Source organism: Portunus trituberculatus, chromosome 41, assembly GCF_017591435.1.
Source record: "Portunus trituberculatus isolate SZX2019 chromosome 41, ASM1759143v1, whole genome shotgun sequence".
Taxonomy (NCBI): Eukaryota; Metazoa; Arthropoda; class Malacostraca; order Decapoda; family Portunidae; genus Portunus; species Portunus trituberculatus.
The window spans coordinates 10,497,591-10,507,658 of NC_059295.1; the positions used below are offsets into that span (position 1 = coordinate 10,497,591).

The window sequence follows — 10,068 nt, forward strand, 5'->3', positions numbered from 1 at the left end:
TGTGTGTGTGTGTAATTCACCTCGGTCGCCTGCTGGTCACCCAGCCAGTCTTCCCCATTACGGAATGAGCTCAGAGCTCATAGACCGATCTTCGGGTAGGACTGAGACCACAACACACTCCACACACCGGAAAAGCGGAAAGTGAGGCCACAACCCCTCGAGTTACATCCCGTATATATTTACTGCTAGGTGAACAGGGGCTACACATTAAGAGGCTTGCCCATTTGCCTCGCCGCCTCCGGGACTCGAATCCGGATCCTCTCGAGTGTGAGTCGAGTGTGTGTGTGTGTGTGTGTGTGTGTGTGTGTGTGTGTGTGTGTGTGTGTGTGTGTGTGTGTGTGTGTGTGTGTGTGTGTGTGTGTTTCACTGTTTGATCTGCTGCAGTCTCTGACGAGACAGCCAGCCTTACCCTATGGAACGAGCTCAGAGCTCATTTTTTCCGATCTTCAGATAGGCCTGAGACCAGGTACACACCACACACCGGGACAACAAGGTCACAACTCCTCAATTTACATCACGTACCTACTCAGTGCTAGGTGAACAGGGGCTACACATGAAAGGAGACACACCCAAATATCTCCACCCGGCCGGGGAATCGAACCCCAGTCCTCTGGCTTGTGAAGCCAGCGCTCTAACCACTGAGCTACCGGGCGCACGCGTGCGCGCGTGTGTGTGTGTGTGATTAAAAACATAATTTGACATCATCAATATGAACAAAATCACAAGATGACTTACTTGATGGCTGGGAGATCCTCTGGGAGGGAGGGGGATGAGGCAAGAGAGAGGTCAGTCTCTTCATCAACAGCTTTGCCTTCCTGGTCCAGCACCAACACATCACTGCTGCCCAGGCTCTCAACATCACCATCATCTGAAAACATCATACTTCAGATTACAACCTTTAAAACTTAAAAACATTATGAACCCAATTGATGTAAATGGTAAAAGCTCCACCAAAGATAAATAAACTACAAAAAGTGAAAATTTAGGTTATTGGTAAAACATATCTCCTGTCAAGTATTCACTATGCAACATAAGATATCCATGCAAGAAGCATCATGCAGTGTAGGAGGCATAAGTGAGGTGTGCATTAGAGTTTTGCACTCTGTATTTTAGAAAACTCATGATGCTGTAATGACAATGACTTCAATGGAAAATAATATTTACAAGGCATTTCTCAGAGAGAGAGAGAGAGAGAGAGAGAGAGAGAGAGAGAGAGAGAGAGAGAGAGAGAGAGAGAGAGAGAGAGAGAGAGAGAGAGAGAGATCCACATACACAAAAAAAGATAAAGTTTACACATTATGTAAGAAAAACTATGAAAATAATCAACATTTGTGATACAATTAAGGTTACATACATGTAATTTGATACTGTTCATAAGCAACCCCCAGTGTCACAACTGAGATGCATATACAAAGCCAATGACAGCCTGGAAAAGCTTCAAGCACTGGAAAAATTACTTCAATTTTTATCATCGCATTCATTCTTCATTCATTTACATCACCATATTGATAATTTCAAATATTACACTTTAATCAAATCAATTATACTCAAAGGTGAAAAAATGTACTGATAATATCACTGAAAGAATACATAAATTAACAAATTAATGAATGAAAACTAAGTAATAAATTAAGATGCTATGATGCATTACCAATTTATTATTACTGATTAAAAATCTATTTGTATGTCTGCTACAGCAAACAATGGAAAAGAAGTAAACATGATTTGAATTATCCTGGCATAATGAAAAACATGATCATAGCTATCTGCCTTGAAATAAGGAGTGTTGCACTTCTGCCAGTATAAAGAAAAGGTTCACATATAGAAGTTCCTAAAGAATAAGTGAGAACATGGTACAGTAAAATCTCAGCTCACGACCATAATTCGTTCCTAAATCCTGTTCGTCGCCCGATTTGTTCGTCCCCTGAATCAATTTTTCCCATAAGAATGTATTGAAATACCATTAATCCATTCCAGACCAAAAAAAAATCATACTTTTGCCCATAAAACCCATTCAAAATAGACCTTTAATGTATGCATGACATGAACGAAATAATTATAAAAAGCCTAAATTGTTTTACTTACCTAAATTTTATTAAAATGATAATAAAATGAATAAAAAAGAAAAGGTTATTTACTTGGGAGACTGGACGTTGATGGCATGATGGAATGGAGGAGAGGAGGATGGGGAGGAAGACAGACAAGAGCCGAGAAGACAGTCATGAGAGAGGACTTTGGATGTGCGCAGCGTGCCAGAGCTACACAACAGCTGTGTAGCGTCACAAGTCAGTGCCGCTATGTGGGGCCCTGTTATAGCAGAGAGGATAACGCCGAGGAAGCTACAGTAGAGCGCGCCGGTAACATCACCATGCCCAGGAAAAACAGGAGAAAATCGTGGTGGCACGGAGATTGTTATGTAATATTTTTCGTATGTTCCTGTTTCTATTTTCTTTTGTGTTTATGTTTTGTTTTGTTGTTGTGTGATAGCCGGGTTGGCTATCACACAAACAGCTCGCCTGCCGGCAAGCCGTTTAACCGTGTTCATCCCCCGAAATATCGTTTGTCCCCTGGGTCAATATATTGACAAATTTTTTGGTCGTTTCCTGAATTGTTCGTCCTTAGAGACGTTCGTCAAGCAAGGTTTTACTGTACAGGCAACCCCCGTTTAACGAAGGTTCACAAAACGAAATTTCGCTACAACGAAGGTTTCATTTTATTACCATCTGCTCGTTTAACGAACACCAAACTCGCTTTAACGAAGTTTTATCCAGGTAATTTTTTTCCAAATTTGAAAGCCCCACTGTATCATGCAAGCTGACAGGCTTTTGAATACATCAGAAGCTGCTGGTACTAAGGCCTGCCTCAGGAGAAATCCTGAGACACCTGTAGAATAAAGATCAAGCCTCTCGTGGACAACACAGGCACTGCCGATACAAAGGCCTGACTCAGAAGAAATTCTGCGTCACCTGTAGCATCAAGATCAAGATCAAGATCACGCACCACTCACTCCCCAATCAAAACATAACAGCGTCACCAGCAGCTCATCATCCCTAGTTCAGCTTACCACCAAAACACCCTGCAATGTGGTCTAACGTTCCTAAGAAGACCAGGAAGTGTCTTACTCTTGAAGCTGGTCACAGACACAAGAGAGGCCAGAAAACTAATAACATTGCTGGCCACCATCTTGACTCCATCTACTGTCTACTATTTTCAAGTCAGCAGACTCTATTAAGAAGGCTGGTGAGACCGTATCTTCCTTGAAAGCTAAAAGAACCACCTGAACTCGTGACTCTACAATGAATAAAATGGAAAGCCTTGTGGAAATGTGGTACATAAGTTTTGTATGCAGTACCATGATGCGCACTTTGTTTACATTCCACAGGTTGCCGGTTAGTGTATTTCCATTTCACTTTCCCTCCCTTCATAAAGTTAAGATCATCAACATTATAAAGTTACGTACATACATACATTAGTGTACATTATAATGACTTAAATTAAACTACCTAAATGTTTAACTTCATAATTTTTACTTTCATTAAACCTTTTACTGTACTATGATGCATTCTTGCTTTGCTTACTCTCAATGGAAGTTCAAATCAGGGGTTAAACTTGTTATAATCGGTTCACTTAACAAAGTTTCGCTTAACGAAGTGTTTTTTAGGAACGTAACCCCTTCGTTAAACGGGGGTTGCCTGTACTTGATAAGTAAATGGGTTCAGACCAAATGTGCAAAGTCATTAGGTGTGTGAAACAAGTCAAATAATTTCCTTCTGTTCTCAATTAAAACAATTCTGTCTCCCTACATCATCAGCTACCAAGCAGTATAAAAAAAACATACTTTTCCTATGAATTACCTTCAGTGTTCTGAATACAATGGCAAAGAAGGAGATGGAAAAACCATGTATAGGTGTACAAACTCATGACAGGACAACTCAATGAAGTGTTAACATGGCAATGAAATTCAATGTAAAGTACTTACATGACAATGTCATTATAATGACAGAGATATATGACTGCTTACAAATGAAAAAAGTAAAAGCCACAAATAATGTCATTAAAAGTAGTTAAATGTTTTGATAGATGAACAGGACTCTAGAAAAGTTTAAAATGATACATACCACATTAGAAATGTTCATCAGAAAGACAAAGGACGATACACTAGAGATGAATGACTAATGAAAACATTTTAAAATTGGTATCAGATTAACACACTGTCATTTTACAGGAATTACATGATATCAATTTAGGAGTGATTAATGAATTGATTTGAAAATAATAAACCCATGGCTGAATTCAGGAGGAAACATTAAGAGGAGAACCTGACACTATATTGAATAACATTCTGATTATAAACAATATTACATGATCATAAAATCTCTTTGACAGCATTTTGTTACCAAAGTAATACAATAATCAAGGGGAGGAACAGTGAACAGGGATTTCTCAAAGATTTCAGAAATCACAGATTACAAAAACCAAGATAAAATGACAGCATACAGATGATGGCAGTGTAAAGTAAGATTTAGTAGTGCACAATGAAGTTCAATGGTGGAAAAAAGAATAAATTATTATGGAGAGACCGAGAGGATGGAGGTAGATACACACATTGTGAAACTATTCAATCAATGTTCCAGCTGACAACATACTCTTACATCTTTGTATTCTAGTTTTCATTTCATTATGAAATAACCAGAACAACTACAAATTTGGATGTGATTGAATTACATGGTGAAATTAAAATGCAGTATTTTTCTATTCCATGCCAACAGTGGTAGCTTTTCCTAAGAAGAGCAGCAACTAAATGTAAACCAACCCAGCAGCTGCCCAAAGTCACAGAGAAGATCAGCCATTCTCTACTCTCACTCTCTACTGCTCAGAATGACATTAGGGTACCTATGAAGGATGGAAACCTCTTTTAGCCATCTAGCATAAACTGGAATCATATAGATGAGAATGGATGGAGGTAAGTATAATATGGGAAGATTCAAGATATGTAAAAATGGGGATCAAGAAAACTGTTTAACCATGGTCATCACTTGTGGGACTTTACAAAGAAGAGTAGCAAATTTACATTGAGGAAAACAAAAGAGGGAAGAATATAAAGACTGAAATTAATAGGATCAATGAAGACCATTCATAAAATGAGAACACAGTACAAAGACAAGCAAGGCTTACACCAAGACATATGTACCTGTAACACATGGATGTAAAAATTATACACATGAAAAGAACAGTTAATGTTTTGTTAGTATCATTCACTTGAAGAGTTACTGGGAAGAAGAGTGGCAGATTTGAAACTTTGCTCCCAATGATCCAAGAGAAAAGATAGAAAAAAAAAAAAATGCCAAGAGACGATGAGGAATCTAGCATACATACATACATACATACATATAAAAGATAGCAGTATTTGAATGTGTTGTTGGTGGACAATACATCCTACTCTAAAGTGCATAGGTGGCAATCTCACCTGCATCTTCTACAAAGGTAAAGCCGCTGAGGGAGGAGGAGAGGAGGGAGGAGTGGAGGGAGCTGTAGCCCTGCGTGTGGTCCTCATAAAAATCATCAGGGCCGGGGCAGTCCAGAGTCTCAATGTCACTGGAGTCTGACCCTGAGGATGCTTGGGGTGGAGGAGGAAGGGAGGGTAAGGCGTAACACAGCATGTTCATACACACACAGCCCCAAGATAAGGACTATTCAAATCAGAAAAAAGAAAATTAAAAACTTAAAAAATGATTATGTTATCAAAATGTCACACATAAAGAGGCCATAACAAATTATTGCATTACTATCAAATAATCATCATCTAAATCTACAATCTCACTTCACTGCATGTTAGTAGAATCTTAAGTTAATCATTTACAAACAATAAAAATCAAGCAACAATATCAAACACAAAATAAAGAGTACTCTAAGTGTGGACAGTTTTATTCTTTCCATCTGAAAATCTATTTTGTGTGCATTCCACACTTCTAGTTTCCTCTAACCAGTGTATGTTTTGGGTTTGGTGTGTGCCAATAATAGCTGGGACACTTCAGTATAGAATGGACAGGATAACCAAGAGCCCTCCAGATCTACAAGATACTTCACTATTTGCTGAGCACGAGTACACATATTCTATACATCACAGGACAAACAGGAACCTAACATCAAGTTCTCTAAATAATAAATGGGCCACATTACAACTAATGGAGGAGTTGTGATGTGAGTTTGGTCTCAGCCAGTCACCACAACTATGGCTGGACAAACATCATTAAAGAGCCCAGTGTTGTTGTGACTGCAGGGGGACACTATACTTCAAGAGGCTCTGGGCCAAGCTTGGCTACAACAGTGACACAGCTAGACTGCAGCTCACATTGCAAACCTTTAGTGAAGAGAGGATTGGAGACTGATACAAGAAAGCCAGGTATTTTCTGTGATATCCTCTGATACCGTATGATTAGTGAAGCTGAAACAACCAAAATATTCCTGTGGGGTTTAATCTGACTACCTGGGATTTGGATGAAATTTAAGTAACTGTTAAAATCATAGAAATCAATAATACAAGATAAAACCATTTAGTATGACCAAACAAAATATGGAGGAAAGAAATCATAATTGTACTTACAGAAAAAAAAAAATTTATACTTAATGATAAAATAAAATGTACTTTCAGCACATGAAAAAAAAAGAGAAAAGAGCTCTCATGAGCAAAATAAAACTAGAAAAGGACTACAAAAATCATGTATGCATAAATAGTGAGTGGGGATGTTCTGTAAATACTCACACTACTGAAAAACAGCTGAGAGGAACAAGACAGGAGCTACACCTCACCAGCATACTATTAAGAGATGTCTGAAGTTAGGAAAGGGAAGAGGAAGCAGGGTGGTGCCAACTTACGAACGGATGGGTCACTCACCCTTGACAGACTCACCCTTAATCTCTTGCACCCTCTTGCCCATAGAGATGAGGTCCTCTGACAGTTCCTCTTCTCCTTCTTCCTCCTCAGTCCCACATCCAGATTCATTCTTCTCTTTGTTTTCCTCTTCCTTTTTCTTTACATCAACTTCAACTGGAGAAGAGCTGGACTCACCACTGTCCTTGTCATCTGGGAATAATTTTAGGCCTTCAAAGGGACAATTTATGTGAATCACTACATAAGACATAAGTAGAACCAAAATACTCACCCCTTAAAGTATCTATTATATATATATGTAGTTCAATTGAATTAGAATTTGGTAGCCGAGCTAAGAATGTGAAAACAAAGCCTCTCAAGCATCCAAACAATGCAGACTTATTTGTATCTTTTTATAAGTATTGCCCAACCCTCTTTGCAAGCTCTATCAACAATTCCCTAGTACATACATACACTATTAGATTCATTTCCCTTTCTGCATTCAGATGCTTTCTGGCTACTTGAACTAATATTCTACTCTTACAAATCATAACTTTTTCACACAACCGTAAATGACTCCATCTTTCACTCTTCAGCCACTGTTAGACTCTTTTTCCCAACACTGATGGGTGGCATGTACAGTACAAATTTTCTTACCAATTCATCAGGTTGAAATAACACTGCATAAAGATGGACATGGACTGAGATACACTCTAAAAGATAAAAAGAAAAAGAAAAAAAAAAGTAACATTTCATACCTGAGCTGTTCTACAAAATTACCGTCAGTCAACTCTTTGTATTCTCACAACCTTGTAAAATCACATATGGATGAGTTAGACTGAAGTGGTAAAGAAGTTTTGAATGATGGAAGTATTTTCATGTTATTTAGTTTTTTCTGTTAAGAATATACTATTCTAATATATAAAGAAAACATGATATAAACAATAAAATACTAAGCCAGAAACAAAGTATTCCTTTGTGAACACTCAGTGTTTAAGACAAAAAATCATGTTCAAATTAAAGAACTGTGTATCATTGGACACCTAGAAGCTTTTTCTGCACATGCTAGCAATAGCATGTACTCAGCATTAGCATAAACATGTAAGAGAAATGTGAGTGAAAAAGTACGAGGCAGTCAAGTAGTGATACTATAAGGCAGGGATGAAAAGATGAGGCTGTGCACCTCTCTATGTCGTAGAATCTGCCATGATAAGGAGTTGATAAGTGACCCAGTGAATTTCTCAAGGTCAGTTACATTTCCACAATTCTATGATTTTCTTTGCCTCACCATTACCCAAATATTCATCCTTTTTGAGATAAGATAAATTGTTTTATTCTTTTTCACATATGTTGAAAAGAAACCTTAACAAAGATGGAATAAGTAAATACACCAGGGGATTCAATAAACAAATGAGCAGAAGCTGACACAAGGCACTTCTGTGTGAGACAATGGACCAATCAGAGACTCCTTTATCAGTGTGGCCATCACGTGTGTAGGCTACACTCATGGTGTGCTCCACCTCCATAACTAGGCTGCATCACAAGGACAAACAGTGTACCATGAATGGATGGACACGCACCCAACCAGAATGATTAGGTAAGAAAAGTTCAATGTCAAAAGGAAGGGCAATGACTATAGGTGGAGTGTTTTTCACATATTTTCTCATGGAGCCTCACTATCTTGTGATCAAAACAAGATGAACAGCAATTCAAAACTTTGTTTTGAAAATAATATAAACATTAATTTTGAGGACATAATAAAATGTCAACAAAAAAGGAAAAAACTTAAAAAAAAAAAAAAAAAACTGTTTTCATTAACCTTCTTTCTTATTTCATGCCTTCTTATTAGACTTTCCTATGCTGTCTGCCAACATTGCATATGGACTTTCCATATGTATGATTCAAGTGACCATTACGGAGTGCATAGTATGTATACTTTTAGACTTTAATCCCTTTTTTCTTGATATATAATTTCAAATTAGTCTGTTTCATTTAAACTTGCAACACATTCATAAATATACATGGCAATGGACATATAACTTTTACCCTCTGTCACACCAATGTTCACACTGATGCCATTACCAGCAAACATAATTGTTTCTACACAGTGACTTTTTCCTTTTCCACAAACATTTATTCTTATTTGCCAATTATTTATTATTAATTATTTCGTTCAGTATTTCATTTCATTGTTCTTATTAGCAAAGATGATGGGATTTGCATTTAATGTACATTTAATATACACTAATATATACAGGATTATTAACAAAAAACCTGATTCCAATCACATCATGAATCAAGCACATAGGTACATCTTGAATTCCATTGCCCTTTAGTGGCCAATAAAATTTCCAGGATAGCTTGTGGCCAAATATGACTGACAAACTTCTAAAAATGTCAAGCATGACAAATTTTGTGCCTGATTTCCCTTTTCCCTTAACTATTTTAATGATCACACACTAAAGGCGGGTTCACATGTGTCAATGTGAGACTGAAATTGTAAGTTGCTAGAAGTATCAACTGAGCCCTTCTAGTTGGAACATGTTCACACATAGCAACTGGGAAGTACTGAAAAGTTGGCAGAAAGTGAATGTAAACAAACAGCTACCCAACAAGATGTTTTCCTCTGGTGATGATCAAATTAATTCATCCCAAGTATTCAATCCTCACCTCCAACAATACCCTGCATAGAAGGAAACAGTTCTTGGAGAGTGGCAACTATCTCATCGAACTTTGATTTGTGGAACCTTTTTTTGTTGTATACTTCATTTTCAGGCTCCCAGATACGCTCTTTTTCCCTCACCAACTCCATCTTCTCTACATCTGGACACCACATTTTCAAACCTTTTCCATGATGTCACAAAGTAAACAGTCACAAATCGAATGAACAAGACCAACATGTTGGTCTTATTTTGCAACTGGTTTTACCAGTTGCTAGGCACCAATATTCAGTTGGAAACTCTACCAACTTGCAATTTCAATTGCATATTGACAAATATGAACCTACCTTAAGGTTCCCTTCACATGAGTTTTTTTTTTTTTCCCATATGGTTTAGAAATCAATTAAATTCAATGGGAACCTGCCACAAAACCAGTGTGTGAAGGTCAATTGATTTCTAAACTGCACAAGAAAAAAATGTTCATGTGAAGGGGGCCTAAGTTGAATGCACTCCATTCAATCATCATAAATCTGAGCC

At 37.6% G+C, this 10,068-nt stretch overlaps 1 protein-coding gene across 1 annotated transcript in view; it reads right to left on the bottom strand.

The window, feature by feature from the left end:
- LOC123516481 overlaps positions 1-10,068 on the bottom strand; it is a 35,310-nt gene that overhangs the window by 20,754 nt on the left and 4,488 nt on the right. The window contains 3 exon segments of the mRNA XM_045275825.1: positions 736-868; positions 5,468-5,617; positions 6,896-7,084. Of these exon segments, the coding sequence (XP_045131760.1) occupies positions 736-868; positions 5,468-5,617; positions 6,896-7,084 (472 nt within the window).